The 19,278-nt window shown below is 42.4% G+C and overlaps 3 protein-coding genes across 5 annotated transcripts; 2 read left to right on the top strand and 1 right to left on the bottom strand.

The window, feature by feature from the left end:
- Positions 1–125: 125 nt before the first annotated feature.
- On the top strand, positions 126–4,346 carry nme5 (NME/NM23 family member 5; the record flags this gene model as incomplete). Its single annotated transcript, XM_079493895.1, has 5 exons — positions 126–257; positions 1,120–1,325; positions 3,766–3,866; positions 3,992–4,110; positions 4,253–4,346. The coding sequence occupies 5 exons, from the start codon at positions 126–128 to the stop codon at positions 4,334–4,336; spliced, it is 642 nt and encodes a 213-aa protein (XP_079350021.1). The 3' UTR covers positions 4,337–4,346.
- Positions 4,347–7,158: 2,812 nt separating this feature from the next.
- LOC306925997 (heterogeneous nuclear ribonucleoprotein D-like) lies at positions 7,159–12,263 on the top strand. Of its 2 annotated transcripts, none has more exons than XM_079505195.1 (9): positions 7,159–7,267; positions 7,875–8,357; positions 9,318–9,486; positions 9,576–9,734; positions 9,964–10,095; positions 10,193–10,343; positions 10,764–10,919; positions 11,015–11,100; positions 11,526–12,263. In XM_079505195.1, exons 2-8 carry the CDS (start codon positions 7,912–7,914, stop codon positions 11,083–11,085), a joined length of 1,284 nt encoding a protein of 427 aa, XP_079361321.1. In that variant the 5' UTR covers positions 7,159–7,267; positions 7,875–7,911; the 3' UTR covers positions 11,086–11,100; positions 11,526–12,263. The 2 variants fall into 2 exon arrangements, with proteins under 2 accessions (XP_079361321.1, XP_079361320.1); XM_079505194.1 differs by having other exon boundaries at positions 7,207–7,332.
- Positions 12,264–12,399: 136 nt separating this feature from the next.
- On the bottom strand, positions 12,400–19,127 carry phykpl (5-phosphohydroxy-L-lysine phospho-lyase). Of its 2 annotated transcripts, XM_079505174.1 has the most exons (13): positions 18,910–19,127; positions 18,644–18,762; positions 18,143–18,302; positions 16,690–16,764; positions 16,504–16,591; positions 16,301–16,414; positions 16,059–16,141; positions 15,425–15,650; positions 14,176–14,330; positions 13,975–14,064; positions 13,621–13,751; positions 13,415–13,461; positions 12,400–12,819 (listed from the first exon to the last, which is right to left on the bottom strand). In XM_079505174.1, the coding sequence occupies exons 1-12, from the start codon at positions 18,969–18,971 to the stop codon at positions 13,436–13,438; spliced, it is 1,329 nt and encodes a 442-aa protein (XP_079361300.1). In that variant the 5' UTR covers positions 18,972–19,127; the 3' UTR covers positions 12,400–12,819; positions 13,415–13,435. The 2 variants fall into 2 exon arrangements, with proteins under 2 accessions (XP_079361300.1, XP_079361299.1); XM_079505173.1 differs by having other exon boundaries at positions 12,400–13,461.
- Positions 19,128–19,278: the final 151 nt, after the last annotated feature.

A 19,278-nucleotide genomic window follows, 5' to 3' on the forward strand; every position in this document is an offset into this window, starting at 1 on the left:
CGGTTAATGCTACAAAGATGGTTTCATTCATGCTAACATAAGTATTGCTACTACGAGCTGGACGATAGCATTCCGTAGTTTACGCAGGCGGTGGCCCGCTTGAAATGAACTAAACAAGGGTCAGGATGTCGCAGCCAGAGGCAGGTCACGGTGGTGTTCGTGTGGAGAGAACATTGGCTCTGATCAAACCAGATGCTGTCCACAAAGCAGAGGAGATAGAGGAGCTCATCCTCAAATCGGGTTTCACAATCTTGCAGGTTGGTGCACTAACTTGCAATGTTTCGTTTACATCAAGAAACTGGACAGTGGTTAATTTGTTTAATTTTAGCCTGTATTTAAAGTGCCTTGAATTTTCTTTGCCTCGTTAAAGGTGATATTTTTTGGTTAAAACAAAGTTGTTAAAATGTTAAATCATTATATTCTGATAGTAATCATTGCTACTCTAATATTATATATATATATTCTGGTAATTGCTATATAGACTATAGCAATCAAATTCAGAATAGCAATGATTACCATCTGAATGCGTTTTCTCAATAGGGGTCTCTCTCCAGCTCTTTAATAAAAAGAAAATGCATTTTCAGGTGTAGGTGACAAAATTTCAGCCAATCTGAGACAGTAGCCATCATTTATAAAATTCCACTTGTTTAATCTGTATCCTGATCCATCCTGATTGGATAAAATTGGTATCCCGACCTGAAAATACATTTTCTGTTTAATAAAAAGCCGGAGCGCTGTGGAGACCCCTGTTACTGAAGAAACATTCTAGCAATGAGTACAATCAATATAGAGCTTTTTAACACTTCTTCAGATCAGTTAAGGCCTATTCATACTCATATTCATACTAGTTTTCTTGAGTTGATCTTTAGGGTTTAAAGCTAAAAAAAAATCCCAAAACTGAAAAAAAAATCTGCAAATCTGCACTGATCTCATTTAATGACCCCTATGAAATCCTCAGGACTGAAATCCGTCCCCATGACTGAGAACTTTAAGCCCTGGATCTCATAAAGTGACCAAAACTCATCACCCAAAACTGGAATATGAATAGGCCTTTAGTCGGCAAGCTGGAGCGTAAATCTGATACTCAGGTTCTTAATGGTACTACTTAATCCCGAGCAGAAGCGGACATTGCAGCTCAGTCCAGAGGAGTGCAGTGACTTCTACGCCGACCATTACGGAAAGAACTTTTTCCCCAGTTTGGCTGCCTTCATGAGCTCTGGTCCTGTCACTGCACTGGATCTGGCTCGGGAAGATGCCATCGCCCACTGGAAAACCATCATAGGTCCCGTCAACAGCGTTCAGGCCAGGGACACTCAACCTGAATGGTCAGTATTAATTCAGCCTGCTTGGCATTATTTTGGGGTTAGTCGAGGGGCCACAGGCTCAAAAGCACCAAGGTTTTTTTTTTTTTTAGCTAATTTTTATCCCACGATTTTGCAACCTATTTTTTTCACCCAGTGTCAATTATCTATTGTAATCCTGGGCGCTACACTTCCTCTGCCAATTGCCAATCTGGTGGGGCAGCGGACTGACCTCATGCTTCCTTCTATGCATGAGGAGTCCAAGCTGCTTCTTTTCACCTGACAGGGGGGAATTTCCCCGGCCGGACGTAGCGCGTGGAAGGAACACGTTATTCCGACCAGTTTCTTGGAATAGAGTTTAACCTGTGATGTCATGCCGTACTTTTTATTTGTGTTTTTGAGGGGCGCTAGCCCCTCCTATACACAGGTTTAATGTTTGTCTATAGTTCAAAGTTTGTTTAGTAAACGCATTGACAATAAAGGGAAAATGTACGTCATAATGTGTCGTTCACGTCATATTGTCTCTTTATTGTTAATGGTGTTTAATGTTTGTGTTGGCACCATTTGTTTTACATCACCTAATCATCATGAGTTAGACTTTAATATATTAGCGCCCCTCACTTCACACGGGTGTGATTTTTCATTCATTCATTTTGGTCATTAAGGTCCATAGAATGAGAGGCCTGCTCTGCCGGAAACATCGCGAAAAAGGTTATGGCCATTTTTGAATACCACACCAGAGACAACCTATAGCCTAGGCAACATTTTCCAAATTTCATTATGCTTTGAGTAGCATGTGACATGTCAAACTAGGGGGTTTTCATGATTCTGAATCCATTCCAAGCATTAGTTTTGCACAGAAAACACTCATTGGCCTAAATTTGGCCATAGCCAAATGTGCTGACATCACATTTGTGCTGACCTCATCAAGGTTCAAGGAGTTGTATTGTCATTCCATACAAGTACAGAACAAAATTTGATTACCCAGGTCAGACTGATCAGCTGTGGTCTGATGTAATGTCTGACGTAATGAAATCACACCCGTGTGAACTGGGTGACCATAGCAACCTTGCTCATTTTTTGGTACGAACAGACAGACAGACAGACAGACACGTAAACTAACAAAGCCAGTTGTAGGAGTGGTTTACACCACTCAAAAACCTATACCTATTCATGTGTCATGGCTCAAGTTCATAATGCAGAGTTCATGTGTGATCAACAGATCATCACATTTGTGACGACGGCTATGGCCATTTTTTTGTACGGCATGACATCACAGGTCCTCTCAAATTTTGGGTGACTGGCTCCCCGAAACCCAACCCACCAGTGACAGATATAAATATCGACCTAAACTAATGGCCTAATGTGTGAGGGGCTGTGTGCCACCTACTGATTGACAACTTTTTCTCATGTTTTTGTTTTTGTTATGAACGTGATTTAGATCATGTCAAGGACCCCCAAATGAATATGTACCGGTATTTGGCCCCCGGACTCCCCCCTCCACTACCCATCGCCCTCCCCCTCCCCCTTTCTCTTTTTTTTTTTTTTTTTTTTAGAGTTTTTGAAAATAGCTGATCATCTAGATTTACTATTACCCTTGTCCTTATTGTGTCTATGGCAGCTTGATGTACACCCCCTGGACATGACACTAGAATATCACAGGGAATCCAAAGCAGGGAGGCATTGGGAACCAATTTTATAGTCTCGGCCGGTATGACTCGCCCGGGAATTGAAAACCGACCTCCCAGTCTCCCAGGCGTATTTACAATAAGGTGAGGGCAGGCTGCCGTCTGTCCAAGTCTCAAGCCTGTCCTTGAAACCAGAAACCCAAACTTAGAACAATGGGAGTGCAATTGCTCCGACTTGCGACGTCCATTCGCCCCTCGCCCATTCACGGCCCGGGTGTGTCCATTACGTGGTGCGACCCTCCCATAGATATGCAAATACAACGCCTTTGTGTTCACACACCTTGCTGTCAAAGAACTCAAGGGAGATACATTTGACACCCTACTAAAGGTATTTGATGCGTGCCCAGCTGAAGTTTTTTCCAGTGTATATGACTAGTTATATTTTCGCCTGGCCAACTTGCCATTCCTGCATACGCCACTGCAAGGCCTGTGAGCTGATAGGTTCAAACGTACCAAATTTTATTTTGATAGCATGCTGTTTAGACAAATTCTAGGATCTAGGTTCATTGTTTGCCTGATATCATAGTTTCTTTGAGGCTATTCTCCCTGTAGCTACATTTATGTGATCATTTACCTAGTTTATTGACTAGAGTTCATGCTTACTATGAAGAAGTTGAGCAGTTTTCTGATTGATGCTGTTTAAACAACTTCAGTCTGTATCTTTGATTCAAGTCAAGGTAGGTTGAGTTCTGGTGTCATGTAGTGATGTACAATAATGATCCGTTGACAGCCGTAGCAGAAATTATACAAATACATACTGAAATCTCTTCCCATAGCCTTCGAGCGATGTATGGAATCTCTGAGCTCTGCAATGCTGTTCATGGTAGTGATACATTCATAGCAGCTGAGAGGGAGCTCAAGTACATGTTTCCAAACTGTAAGTCTCACATGCAAACACACAATTATTATTCTTATAAACGTTAAACTGTCAGCTTGTGAACACTTACTGTACGTTCCAATTTCCCCTCCCTCTCTCTCGTCTATCACCATGTATCATGACAGCTGTTATTGAACCTGTTCCAACGGTAGAAGCTGCCAAAGAATACCTGATCAAGTATGTGAATCCCACACTACTCAGAGGTCTTACTGAGCTCTGCAAGGAGAAGCCCCTCAATCCATGTGTAAGCAAGCATCAGAATGTTGGACATGTGCAACAGGACAGATGTATCCAATTATTGTATTTATTAGTGTTAAAACATGATATGTTTGCTTTTGTCAGCATGTCATGCCACTTTCATGGATTTGTCTTCCCATTTTCAACAGACTTGGATTGCTGACTGGCTGTTCAAAAACAATCCAAACAAACCTAACGTGTTTGATGGGGCGATTGTGGAAGAAGCAGAATAACATGAAAGGGAACAATATATAACTTCTTACAGTTGACATCTCAATCCTAGAATGAAATTAAATGGTATTTTGACACATTTTGTTTTAAATATACTGGCATTTGTAATTAAATCATTACCAAACACATTTTGAGATTTGTTTTGTTCGTCTTGGTATAACCAAAGTACTACACTGGATAATATCCTCATTGCTGTCTGTGGTACTATTTACTTGCGCAAGCAGAGCGTGCAAGTCGTGTTTTCGGTCAGGTGCAATGTTTGGGGCCAGCACACGTTATGACGTCATATGCTGGCCCCAAGCTGACCGCGCAGGTGTTTTTGTCATGCTATGAAGCATATGTCCCATGACGTGATGAAGATTATGTACCAATGCCGGGGTATAATTGGTTGACGATGATGATACGTTTCATTATACCACCAACCACTCAGAAAAGTAAATATACATATATACATGTACACATATATGGACACATGAGCATAATGACGTGTTAAATATATGTACCAGTGCCAGGGTATAGTTGACGGTGACGTAACGATGACGTGTTCCAGTGTGACGTCAAACAAGCTTATAAGTAATTACCATCATCATTTTTCAACACTAGTGCGCGCTAGTGCAAAGCAAACTGGTCTGTACATTAACCAGAAAAAGACCCAGGTGATGTGCATCAACACCCCAACAGCACCTCCAATCACCATCGATGGAGAGACATTGGAATGTGTTGAAGACTTCACATACCTTGGAAGCCTCATAAGCAGAGAAAGTGGAACGCAAAAAGATATCAAGGCGCGCCTAAACAAAGCAAGAGGTGCTTTCAGCCAACTTCGAAACATCTGGAAGTCCAAACATTATAGCCTCAAAACCAAACTCAGGCTCTACAACAGTAATGTTAAGGCTGTACTGCTATATGGCTCCGAGTGCTGGAGAGAAACCAAAGAGGATATGAAAAAGGTTGACGTCTTCCATAATGGCTGCTTACGCAAGATCTGCAACATCTTTTGGCCAAACAAGATCTCAAATGACGAACTTTATAAAAAGACTGGCAGCTCTCATATGTCCCTTGAGATAAAGAGACGCAGATTAAGATGGCTCGGTCACGTACTCAGGATGCCCAACGAAAGGGCACCCAAGGTTGCCTTGAGATGGACCCCAATTGGGAAAAGAAAGAGAGGCAGACCAAAGAACACCTGGCGAAGGACAGTGATGATGGAGCTGAAGGAGATGGGTCTTACCTGGGACGAAGCACAGGCCAAAGCACGAGACAGGATCCAGTGGCAGTGTATGATTGCGGCCTTATGCCCCAACCGGGACGAAGAGGATAAGTAAGTAAGTAAGTAAGTAAGTGCGCGCTCTGCTTGCGCACTAGTAGGCCATTTATGGCCTACTTGTGTGCAACAAGCAAGTAGACACTCGACAGAGTGCAGTTCTAGTTCAGTTATGTGATGGGTCATCAAAACTGATCAATTAGACAAATATCAGGTGCAAATGACTATTATGGAGGCTGATCTCGACTGCCATTCACTCAATAATAATCTCAATAAACAATATAATAAACCATTCAATGTACTCCAGCCTGTAACTCTCTTAAATGACATGACTATCTGCAAACCAGTTGTTAAATCAGATCAGACCTCAGAACCATTCGCAAATATAAATCCCAAAGACCACAGTGACAGCATGGTATTTTGTGGTGTTTGCATTGTCTGTTGCTGTAAAAAACAAACTACATACAGTTTATAAATGACACAGACAGGCTATAAAAACTGAACTTGTTAAACTGAACTTGTCTGATCATTTTGTACAAGCATGACTTGAGGCTGCACTTCACTTTCACACATGAAATGGTGAAGAAAGATGACATATAAGACATGTTGCATGTTTATATTCAGTCAGGGTATTTTATCAAGTAGGCTAGCGCTAGCGCTAATTACCTTTGGCACGTACAGTAGGCTACATAGTCAGACTAGCATCCATATTATAAGTAAGAGAAACACTCTCAAAACAAACATCATGGCCCCCTTTTGCCTTTTATTATTTTCATTCATTGGTAACCGGAAGAGTTGGCACCGACCTAATTGGCTTTGATTCCAATAGTTATGGAATATTGTGCAAGGTTTACTGTCATGTTGAGAGGAAAGGGTGGGGAAACTTGAAGCCACGCTGTTGGCTAAGAATTAAACCCTCCTTTACTCGTATAAGAAGTAGTATTTTTTGGAGAGGTCATAGACACGCTACTTAAATAATTTTATTTTACATCTGTAATGAGCATCTCAGAAATGCATTTGTTTGATACAAATTCTTGTTCTAAAATTGGTCTTTGGTAACTTAACAGATGAATGCAATGAAGCATGCAAATCAAAAGCGACTGAAAGGTTCAATGGAGTTGTTGACAGGCTAATTCCATATAGTATATACAATTCAGATTTCATAGCATGGATTTGTCAAGACGAAATTGCTTAACTTTTTTTAATCAGTCCAATAATATTTAACAACATTCACGAAAGGCTACTCTCACACGCAACTTTGTAAAAATAAAAATTAATAAAAATAAAAATAATTAACAGATACAGTATAGTGTGCACAGTTGTGTAAATTCCCATTTAACAGTGCCAAATGCAATGTTTTGGACATGACTCGACATTACCAAACAAACTATCAAGTCCAAGTTGTCCAACCCCAAGAATGTGCCTGAAAGCAGAAAAGGTACTCAAAGTTCCCTGTGTGTAAAGGGCGTGAACATCTATGAAGGAAAAAAAATGAACGTGGTTGTGTGATTGGTCGGCGCTACGATTGGCAGCACTGACGATCCAATCGGACCGCCTCCTGCCGGCAGTGTGTTTTTTTTCGCTACCGGTTCTATAAAACCAACCACGAGTTTGCGTCGTATCGTATGGGAGAATCCATCTTGAAGAGTGCTCTCCGATTGTGTGATCAGTAAGCAGCCTTTTTTCCGTCTAAAAATACGTTTCTCGGAGGTTTGTGTAGTTGAGACTCAGCGCGTAAGTACGTTTGATTGTGGTGGATCTGTCGTTAAAGTTCTAGAACGGGGTGATAATTACATAATTTGCAATTATACAAATTTGCACAGTGTGTGTGTCTGTGGAGCGAGGCACGGCCTCCTCCGCATTACGTAACTGCGAATAGAGTTGCACGTTCGTTTTCATGGGTTTGGTTTATCACCAGCGGCCATGCAGCTTCTTCTTCAGACATCTGGCTCTGCATGTTAAAAGATTGCAGATCGCCGGTTATCTGTTCGTTTGCCGCAGCAGATCCGTTCCGTTATTTGCCTACTAAACTGAAGTAAAAAAGGGGGTCTCCCTGTTAAATGTATGGACCGTGGAACCGGTCAAAATGGTGGTAGATGTATGTATGCATTGGCACGGCGTTAATGGCGAAGCATGTTTTACTGAGGGGGGATCCAAAATGTGCTAGACCTATTAGATCCATGAATTTTAGTGGGAGGAGGGAACAACAATGGTAGCAGGACTTATGTAAGAGAGCAACACAGCTAAAGTGGGATTTTTTTATTTTATCTCCTCAGGAATATAAAATAGAGGGATCATACTAGGTTTATAAAAATGTCCGACACCGAGCAAGGCGAGCAGCAGTTCATGGAAACGTCGGAAAACGGCCACGAACTCGATGAGGATTTTAACGGAGGCGCCGCCGAGGAGGAGGAGGAGGAGGAACCGCAGCACGAGTTGGAGGAGGCAGAGCCGGAGCAGGAGGCCATAGACGGGATCGACGGGGACGCCGGGGACGCCGAGGCCGAATCGGAACTGGTGGACGACGCGGAGGAGGACGCCGTCACAGAAACAGCAGTAGCGGTAGTAGCGGCGGCGGCAGAAGCAGCAGGGCCCGAAGCCGAAGCCGAAGCAGAGTCCGCTCTGGACGACGGCGATGGTGGTGAAGAACTGGCGACGGAGGAAGGGGGAGGCGAGGCAGGAGACGAAGCCCAGAACGGCGCCGGTGGAGCCTCGGAAGGCGGGCAGATCAACGCCAGTAAAGGGGAGGAGGATGCGGGGTGAGTTTTTATTTTTAATATATCATCGTTGTGAATTTTAAATGCATTTTTGAGTGGATTCGGCCTAGTTAAAGCTCCAGGTTTCGTCCTAGTTCCTTTGTTCCGCCGGGCTTTGTTGGCGCCATGTGCCGAAGGGAAGGGGGGAGGGGCAGCCACATAGAACATGATTGTACTCTAGTTCAATGGATGTGTGTGTGGTGTGTTTCGATCTGATGCATAACCGATCGCGTTTGCTGTGCGGATGCATTCCGGCTTATATTCTATAAAAAATGTAGATGGAAAGAAAAATGAACGTTTCGCTAGTGGGATCGGGGAACAGGACCCCTGCCTTCCCCTTCCTACGTCACTGGTGGCAACAGATGTTCTGGAACAGTTTGTGCACTTGCCCACCAGCGCGCCCTGCCCCCCAATCCTGAATGAGCTATTTAGTCGCTGTGCTAATGTTACAATTTAAATATTTTAGCGGACACTATCCATGGCAACAGAATGGATACTAGGTTCTTGGCTTCCTTATGATTATTGACTACTATTCTTTTTGGGTAATGCATTACCACGTGGTGTTCTTGCTTACTGTAAAGTGCTCTGGATTAAGCGCTTCTGCTAAATGCCTAAATTGCAACCAACTTCAAAAGTATGAGATCATTAAAATGGTCCTCCGAACCCTGGTCAACTAACGACAAGGTCATGTAAATGGAGTGAAGAAAGCATTTTAAGTGCAGCAAAATAACAACTAGGATACCAAGTAAACATCAAACCTAGCATCTGTCTAAACAAGCAAACGGCATGACTTCCTAAATGTGAAGATGTACCCAACAAAGGCACATCTGCATGGTAGAACTAGCATCAATTGAAAAATTGTGACAAGAAGTGATTGCAAAAAAAAACAAGAGTGCTGGGGGTATAGTTAAATGTAATGCTGTAGTGTTAAACTGTTTACCACTTTTGTTTTTGTTGGCATAGGAAAATGTTTGTCGGGGGGCTCAGCTGGGACACGAGTAAGAAGGATCTCAAAGATTACTTCTCTAAATTTGGTGAAGTGACAGACTGCACCATAAAAATGGACCAGCAGACAGGCCGGTCAAGAGGGTTTGGCTTTATTCTCTTTAAAGAAGCAGCAGCAGTAGATAAAGTGAGTGGAAACGACGTCTTTTTTTTAAATGTTGGGTAATAAGTACAGTGTGTTCAGAAGGGAAACTTAACCATGCACATTTCCAATAGGTCCTTGAACAGAAGGAACACAGGCTAGATGGTCGACAGATTGACCCTAAGAAGGCCATGGCCATGAAGAAGGAGCCAGTCAAGAAGATCTTTGTTGGAGGCCTCAACCCAGACACAGACAAAGATGTTATCCAGGAGTACTTTGGCACTTTTGGAGAGGTAAGCTTATTTGGGTATAATCATTATGGGTGCTAATGCTCAAACAACCGCGGCCTATTTGCTTGGTGTCGTGAGGCGAAAATAGCCAATATACATGCTCGCATCGCATACCAGCACATGGTCGGCTTGTAGATCGGCTGTGTTCGGCGCACAGCAAATGGATGAGGCTTGAAGTGGCTACAGCAGAACTGTCTTAATGAATGGCTTTCATTGTTTTATCATCTTTCAGATCGAAACGATTGAGCTCCCGCAAGATCCAAAGACGGAGAAGAGGAGGGGATTTGTTTTTATCACGTATAAGGAAGAGAATCCAGTCAAAAAAGTTTTGGAAAAGAAATTCCATAATGTCAGTGGGAGCAAGGTAAAGAACAATTTTATTTTTAAAATAGAATTCATGCATAATGGCAAAATGTCCATGACTTCAGTCTAATGTCTATGTATACTGTGTGGTGTTGCAGTGTGAGATTAAAATAGCCCAGCCCAAAGAGGTGTACCAGCAGCAGCAGTATGGCGGTGGTCGTGGGGGTGGCGGCGGCGGCGGTGGTGGTGGAGGTGGTGGTGGTGGAGGAGGAGGAGGAGGATATGGGGGGCGTGGCAGAGGACGTGGAAGTGAGTGTCCATCCATTACCTTTTTATTTACCAACAATGACAACTGCTGTGGTGTGTGTGTGTGTGTGTGTGTGTGTGTGTGTGTGTGTGTGTGTGTGTGTGTGTCTTTTTAGTACTGCCATTTCTATTTTATTGCTATATTTGGGTATTTTCTCATTTTGATGCAATGTTTGTATCAAAACCAAGACTTATTTATACTTTTATATTAGGATCTAACGACAGGTGTGCAATTGAGTCTACCGTATTATGTTAAACTTAATTTTGTATATCTAATTGCCATTTTCTCACCTTGCAATGTTGGGAGTCGAAACTCAAGAATCTGGCCCGGTTTAATCCTTTATATGTAGACTTGTAAATCCTATTGACGACTAGTTAAATATGAAATGGTGTGAGATGTATCGTGTCTCCTGTCGTTTCCAGGTGGCCAGACCCAGAACTGGAACCAAGGATACAACAACTACTGGAACCAGGGCTACGGCTATGGACAGGGCTACGGACAAGGCTATGGATATGGCAGCTATGGCAACTATGACTACTCTGCTGGATATTACGGCTATGGGGGTGGCTACGACTACAGTAAGCGATAACTGCCCCCAGCTGAGAGAAAACGTAATTTTCTTGGTCGTTGTTGTACAGAAGCACTCAGTCCCTTTTTTTTCCTTGTCCTCCAGACCAGGGCAATACAAGCTATGGGAAAACTCCAAGACGTGGAGGCCACCAGAGTAGCTACAAGCCATACTGATCACAAGTAGTGCAGGTATGCATTTTTGCATCATCTATAGTAACATGACAATCTAGCTCTAACCATTAGTGCCTTTTTGACTCAAAATTCTTCCATCTAGTCTTAAAACTCATTCAAACATTGTGGTGGTGAATGGGGGGCAGGGGGGACTGTGTCATGGGGTCTAGAATCATTAATTGTGGATTCATTCCATGTGCCAATCATTAAGATGCATCCCTACAAACACTACTGGATCAATAAGGGTTGAGGTGGTGGTGGTAGTAGGGTTTTCATTGGGGTGCTAGCTAGGTAATGCAGCTACTGGTCTTGTCCCCTCCGGTTGTGTCTGTGTCCATTCTGTAAAGATCTGTAAAGCTCATTCATGTTCTTGCCTTTCTGTAACTTATGTTGTATACATTTATTTTTTTAGTAACACTGAGCACCGTGTTTTTTCTCTTAAGGTCTAAAGTAAATAAGAGAAGGAACCCATGGTCCAACCACAGCCATCATGGGCTCTGGCTTTTCCTTTGGAGTTGGCAGAAATTTGGACTCATGCTCCATATGTACAGATCAAGTGAGGAACTGGGGAAGCAAATGTCACTTTTCCACTTTTTATTTTATATTGTTTTGTGTCCATTTACATTTCCAGCAATGGAAGTGTTATTTTTACTGTACTTTTTGGTACCTTTTTTTGAATCTAATGTATTGTATGGTTGTATTTTACATGTCTACTGGATTTACCAACAAGCAAGGAGCAGAGCTTTTGAAGCTCAAGAATAAAACAAATTTTTGCATATTTTTTTTTTCTCTTTGGTGTTTGTAGATTTTTAGTTTTTCTTTCCTGAGTGTTTGATGCGAGCTGCATGGCTTCAGATGTGGGGTGAGGAAAGACGGATAAGGGATTTAACTAATCAAAGGGTTAATTGTAAGTGTGTTAAGTGAATGTTTGCAGTTGGTTAAGTAGACAAGGACAACCAGTTCTTTTCTTTTCTTTCTTTTTTTTCTTTTTTTTTTTTGCTTTGGCTTTTAAAAGGAGATTCTTTCCCATCATGTCTGCAATTTTAAGTGGCTTTACTAGTGTTATGATACAACCGAAAGCAAGCCTGTTTAAATGTAAGAGGGCACTCCCTCTCTCACTGGAAACTCATTCCTCTAGTGTCTTGGGCAAATTGGTAGAAATAAACTTTTGATTTATATTACACATGGATCCTTTTGTTATTATTTGTAAAAGTAATGTTAAATGTTTTGTACTGTTAAATGGCTTGCTTGCTTTTTTTTTGTCTTGGATAATGGTAAAGTTCCTACGGATGCCTTCGGATAACTGGCAGAGTCCTTCACTTGCTGCTGGATATCTGGCTAAGATTTTGTACTCGCTCCCCTGCTAGGTGTGAACCTCCAGTATTTTTGGTATGTTTACTGTGAAAAGGTCCAGGAGATTTAAGGTTTACTCTGGTAAGTTCTTATTCCCCATATTTAAGAATGTCGCAGAGACGGGTGCATATAGAATGTGTCTTTATTTTCTTTTTGCTACGACGGATGCAAGGATGTGAAAGAGGCAGGATAAACTGTATTTAAAATGTTTATTGAGGTTTGTCTTAAGACATTTCCAAAAACAACCATTAGTGTTACAGTACAAGTGTTCCTGGCTTTGGTCTCCCAGACATTAAGTCTTGATCACTGACTGTTAACTGTGGTTCAATCAAATGACTACAGAACACTGGCAATGGGATGGCCTGTATATTCAAGTAGAAATGCCTGAAAAGAACAGAATAGAATGACGTTACTTTAGTAGCGTACTTTGGAAGCATCACAACTCCAGAGGATCAACTGTGAGCCTCCAATGTTGGTTGACATGGGGACTTGCTTTTAGCGATGCCCCAGTTTACAGTATTAAAACATCACTAGTCTAATGGTGTGGCCTCCCTGTCCGGTATGTAGCTGTCGATAGAAAGTTAGGTGTACAGTTTGAAGGAATTGGTGCTTCAGTGATCTTATGTCCACTCAATGCTACAGTGGATTGCATCAAATGGGCACTTGAGTGTTTGAGCTCACAAGGGTTTTGTGTTAAGATGACATTTGAACTGTGACAACTACGGGTCCTTTATTATGGAGGTACAAAGTGAACATATTCTGCCATAGGAAATACCAGTATGAAAGGTAATGAAATTGTTTTGAGATTGGAGTGCATTTTACCAGTTGGTGAAGTCAACTGGATTATCAGAAAATAATTGATACTCCATTTTGACTTCACCAACTTCTTCATAAATTATGAAGATGCCTATATCTCTACCTCTGAACCTTCTGAATGTGACCAACAGCTATTAAATGTTTTTCTACAGGATTTACAAACCTGTAAATGTCTTCATTTTTCCTATTTAAGGTCCTGGGTCTCCATATCTGGGGAAAAATGGAACATTGATCGCTTAATGAATTGAACTGTATGATTCTCTTGTGCTTCTGTAATTTATACCTTTTTAGGTGTTGCAACGACTTTTCTCTTCTGATTTGTGTCTGCGTGCTGACGTACTGTAACATTTTAAGATGTCATTGTCTCACCTGTGAGGATCTGGTCGATGCTCTGTGCTACCAGCTCAGCATCTTCCATACTGAAGCACATGGGAGGTTTAAACTTCACCACGCTCTCCCATGGGCCATCTGTGCTGACACAAATCCGCTCCTTTTTCAGCCTGCAATACAAATAGATAAGATTCCCAAAGCAGATCAAAAATTGAGGGCACAAACTGTATTGCTACAGTAAGGCTTGATTTGTACTTGTACTGACATTCTGCCAATGTTGTTCTGTGTAGCTCACAAATGCCTTGCAGCATGGATCCGTAAGCTTTTATATTGGCCAATTTTGGCGTGTGATGTCAGATTTATAATCGAGTATAAATCAGTGTTGACCATCACCTCTTCACCACCCTTGATGCAGCATCTGTGGCTGGAGTCTTCAGCTCTCTGTCTGACACCAGCTCCAAACCCACAAATAGACCTACCCCTCTGCAAAGAACCAAGGATTACAAGTGAAAAGCAGTCAGTGGCAGTGCTGTACAGTTTCAAAGTACATCATTTTGTAATACTATGAATTGCTAGTAGATACTGTGCTCTTACCGGACATCTCCAATGATTTGATGTTTAGTTTTCAGCTTTGTGAGCAGGTCTTTGAGATGCCCTCCCACTCTGGTGGAGTTCCCTCTTAGGTCCTCTTTCTCGATAACGTCAAGAACTGCCAAGCCAATCGCACACGACACTGGGTTACCTCCAAACTACAAGAGGTCAGAGGGAATAGAATTCCCTAATTGTTTTTAGCACGTATTAGAAAGAAAATGCTGTCCAACATAGTTGAAAAAACAAAGCATGGTGTCGGTCCAATAACAGTGTCATGGCTTGTGGATCTCTATCATGACAAGTCTCCCATTATAGAGAGACAGTGGGATGTACTGCATCTATTTGTGATTTGCAAGATTTGATTTGTAGTAAGGCGTTGTGCTGTAGGAAAAACTAGCTCTTCCAGAGCCATTGTGTGTATACTCAACTGTACATACGTGTGTGTGCGCATGTACGTGCGTGTGTTAATATTAACCATACGCAGTACTAAGTTGGCCTGCTAGCAGTGTGAACAAGAAACTTGGGTTGTACTGTACTGCAAAATGACCTCCAGACCGGCACACACAGACCCTCTAAATATATGGCTATTCTCATTAAGAGCCTCTACAGCGGTGCACGTTGGGCACTGGCCTACTTGGAACGGTGCAAGTTGAAAATGCATTCCCCACCCAGATATTATGCGTTGGAGCCTCTACAGCGGTGCACATTGGGCACTGGCCTACTTGGAACGATGCAAGTTGAAAATGCATGCCCCACCCAGATATTATTTCTGTGTCCCTTTTATGCCCATATATGGAGTTCTTTGTCAGGCATGCCCAAATATGGAGTCTATGCAGACGTCAGAATAGGCCAGCTCCATATTTGGACACTGGGCAGGGGCCCCTGTCCAGACCCAGGCAGAGGCCTTTTGGGGGCGGTTCTGGACAACCGTGGGTCTGACCGACTCGACACAGGCCACTGCGCCCCCTGTGGTGGTGTGGAGCACGTGTGTTGAATTTGAAGTCGGTTGGGCGAACGGTTCCCGAGTTACGTGGATTACACACTTACGTACAGACAGACAGAGACAAATTCTGACACATGAACATTTTTAAGATTTTTTGAAATGAACATGTAGGAGTAAATTATGTCTACAGCAGCTGCTGCTCTGAAAGTATGAGTAGGTTTAATGTGCAAACTCACTAGTGAGTTTAATGTATAATGACTAAACTGGTAGCATGGACTTATTTTATTCCCTCTGATCTGCAATAGTCACCGTGTTGAAGTACTCCACGCCAGTAGCAGTGAAAGCTCCAGCAATCTCTACCGTGGTTGCCACACATGCCAAGGGGTGCCCATTGCCCATGGGTTTCCCCATTGTTACTATGTCAGGGCTGAAATCCTCTCCCTGCAGCTCAAAAGCCCAGAAGTGACTTCCCACACGTCCAAACCCTGTCTGCACCTCGTCCGCCACAAACACCCCCCCTGCCGAGCGGACATAGCTGTGAAGAAGAGAGAGAGATGTAAATCCAAATCATTATGTTGTTGTCCCAGCATTCAGGAAATGTCGATTGTCGAAGCTGAAATTGCTCCACTTCACTCATGTCTTTAAGGGTTAGTTCAGATTTATAGACTTAATGCGGTATGAAATACTTGCCATTTATATATATAGTGGTTGCAAAGGTATTAATTGATTGCCTGATTGCCGTGGTTCTGGTCTGGTTTTGGTGAATATTACCATACTGTGCCGAATATGAGACAACTGATCTACAAAGTTTAATAGGATGCGAGGTAATCAGGCAATCAATACCTTTGCCACCACTATTAATGGCAAGTATTTCCTACAGCTTTAAGTCAAAAAATATGAACTAAGTTAACTAACCCTTTAAGAGTGACTACTGAGGACTCACTCGGCTACTTTAGTTGAGTATCCTTGTGGCAGGATGATTTGCCCTCCGACGCTTGGCAATGACTCGGCGACAAATGCAGAGATCTGTTGAAAGATAAAAATGAGCAATTATACATTGATCATCACAAATAATCATAACACTATTTTGGCCATGCAATGGCTTCACATGTGGTTCTACATTATGCATTTTCTGTCATTAAATGGCAGAGTACTATTAGCAAACTGAATTGTACTAAATCGTACCTTCCTGCCTTTCCCTTGCACCTCGTCTATTTTGTCTTTCACAGTGGCAGCATATGCTTCGGCCGGGTTGGGGTGGTCTTTATATATTCCTCTGTAGGTGTCTGGCAAGGGTACCTAGGAGAATGATGTGTACTATTTTGTCATATGTCAAATATTCACTGTTGGTCAGCAGTTCCAAATGATGCTTATGTGAGCTTACACACCACATGAACCCATTCTTTCTGTCCTGCCAGTTTCCGGAACTTGTATGGACTAATGTCGATGAGGGACATAAGGTGTCCATGGTATGCACTGGTATAGAAGGAGAGTTGTATTGTAATTGACATATTTATTTTTACGTTTTATTGTCTGTGTCAAAATGACAGTAAAAAAAAACCCTCTAAACTCACTGGTCGAGCACAATGACGTCTTCGTGTTGTGTGTACTGCTGTGCCAGGCGGAGAGCGAGATCGTTGGCCTCAGACCTGTTGGGTGAATGAATCACATGATAAATCACCTTCAATAGGGTTAGTGGCTCACGGGTAGAGTGGCCGGTAGAGCAGCTGGATGGGAACCATGAGGTTACCAGTTCTATCACGAAGTGTTCACTGAACTGAATTGCTCCTGATGTGCAGGTTGGTGCCTTGCATGGTTTCTGCTGCCATCGGTGTGTGAATGGGTGAATGTAATGCACAATCTATGTAAAGCGCCTTGGATAAAGGTGCTATATGAATGCTAGCCTGGCTAATAAGCCAGACCGAATCAGCCGTTGGCAAAGAAGAAATTGCCTGCCGGCGGATTACGGTCTGGAGAGGCTCAATTGTACGCCCATTTCCTACACCAGAGAACTGGTGTGGCCAATCGGGACACGGTATGCAATATGGGCGGGCTTTGGTACAGTGACGTTCAATGCTTGAGTCTGGTGTGATCAGTGTGATTTGAGTCTGGCTTATTAGCCAGGCTATATGAATGCACCATTTACCAATGTCACGCTATATAGAATTTCATAGAATAGAGGAAGGAAACCATGGACAGACAGAGAAGTGACATGCGAGACGTGATGGGATGGGTTCAGATTCAAACCTGGGTCCTCACGGTCGTCATCCTTGTGTGCCAGTTTATTCATTTATATTCTGTATTTGCGTTTTTTGGCAGCAATATATTAGATAGGTCTATCCTACCTCTAGATTGTATATATTATACGTATGCTAGTCTATGTTCTTTCACTCACTACACAAATGTCTGTGTATATCTATTTTTTTGCACTTTATTATCAATATTTATTACTTAATACCTTACTGTTATTACAATTAGTATTACCTTTAGTTATACTTCCTTGTATTATTTATGCTTGACAGTCTGGCGGAGCTAGTGTAAGCTTTGCCGAGCCATGAGGCCCATAGGGCAGGAGGCGACTCAGTTATTCTTATAGCAGTTGGCTGTGCGCTCCCCCGCGCCTCGCCTCCCCATTCCTCTGGCCCCCGCACCCACTTATGGGAAAATAAATATGGCTGATAAAGTATAGTTTTAGACTGCGACAGAATCACAAATATCTCCTGTTTCTGTAGCATGATGTACAAGTACACCCCCTGGACATGACGCTAGTATGTCGGCAGGGACCCCCAATCCAACCCTTGATGCTGAGTGCCAAGCAGGGAGGCACTGGGTCCCATTTTTCAAAGTCTTTGGTATGACCCGGCCGGGGATCGAACCCCAGACTCCCAGTCCCAGGGCGTACGTACAGGTACACTCTCGTAGTCTAGTAGTCTAATTCACTGCACATGCATTTATCTTATATATCATTTATTTGTGGCAAATACAAATATTTAAATCTTGAATCACTTTGTGTGCACCACCACTCACCCAGAGTTGACAAAATAGAAGACACACAGCTTGTCAGGCAGTGTGGCAGCCAGGCGTTCTGCATAGAGGGTGATATTGTCGTGCAGGAAGCGTGAGTTTGAGTTCAGCAACTCCATCTGAGCTGCTGCAGCTTGTGTGATGCTGGGATGACAGTGGCCCACTGGAATAGAGAAACACAAAGTTATACAAAGTGTGACCACTAGAGGGCAAAGTGGAATTGAGAATGTTGTGTTGATTGATTTATTTACAGTTTGCAGAATTACAGTACATTTCAAGTACACATCAATACAAAAACTGTTAACTGAGTGGACGACAGTCACGACACCATAAAGCATTACACGTGTTTACAGCCATAGACCACGTCATGTGACTTTCCTCGTCGTTGAACGAGTTCGGTTACTTTTGCTTTACAAACATCAAAGTTGTATCGATATGTTTATAAAAAACAAACAAATATTGCTCTAAAAAAAACAGTTTGATAGGATTTTGAGGGGGTTTTACCATGCTGAACGTTGCTGATGCAGTCTAAATACCGCTGGTCGTTCTCGTCATACAAGTATTGACCCCGAGCTCTCACTATTTTCACTGGGTCATCTGAATAAAACAGTCTACAAGACGATCTGGGAGAAAAAAACAACAATACATTAGCTCTTCTTACGGTGTAAAACATAAACAGACTGTCTTGATACTAGTTTTAGATTGCCATTATGATGATAGGATAGATATAAATAAGTTCACTGTGACAATGTGATTGCATGTTTACCCACCCGATGTATTTCTTTCTCATCGCAAGAGTTTGTTCTTTTCGGAACTTTTCTGATGATGCCATTCTCGAGTCGATGCTCTGTCATCTGTCTGGGATGAATGAATTAATAATGCCAGTTATAACTTATACGGCTCCACGTTGAGGGTCGATCGGTTCGCTCTTCTAAGTAAACAGCGTAGTAAAGAGTACAGGGGGAGTAGACCATAGCGTTATGGGAGTAATAATACAGTAATAAACCTCTCTACGCATGCGTCTTTCTGAATCATGGCTGCTATATTTGTTTGGTGTTTTACAAATTACGTTTTATATAGGCCTACATTATATAACACAACTATATCTTATTTATTCACGCCTTTTTATATACTTATTT

This window comes from Electrona antarctica (assembly GCF_951216825.1).
Source record: "Electrona antarctica genome assembly, chromosome: 1".
Taxonomy (NCBI): domain Eukaryota; kingdom Metazoa; phylum Chordata; class Actinopteri; order Myctophiformes; family Myctophidae; genus Electrona; species Electrona antarctica.

What these genes read in the sequence shown, in the direction of transcription:
- LOC306925997 (XM_079505195.1), top strand. Translation starts at nt 7,912, where the DNA reads ATGTCCGACACCGAGCAAGGCGAGCAGCAGTTCATGGAAACGTCGGAA. An exon ending in AAGCAGCAGCAGTAGATAAA is followed by an intron (nt 9,487 to 9,575) that starts GTGAGTGGAAAC and finishes CATTTCCAATAG; the next exon opens with GTCCTTGAACAGAAGGAACA. An exon ending in GCGTGGCAGAGGACGTGGAA is followed by an intron (nt 10,344 to 10,763) that starts GTGAGTGTCCAT and finishes TGTCGTTTCCAG; the next exon opens with GTGGCCAGACCCAGAACTGG.
- phykpl (XM_079505174.1), bottom strand. Translation starts at nt 18,971, where the DNA reads ATGGCATCATCAGAAAAGTTCCGAAAAGAACAAACTCTTGCGATGAGA. An exon ending in CATCAGCAACGTTCAGCATG is followed by an intron (nt 18,303 to 18,643) that starts GTAAAACCCCCT and finishes TCTCTATTCCAG; the next exon opens with TGGGCCACTGTCATCCCAGC. An exon ending in CATCGACCAGATCCTCACAG is followed by an intron (nt 13,462 to 13,620) that starts GTGAGACAATGA and finishes ATTTTTCCCCAG; the next exon opens with ATATGGAGACCCAGGACCTT.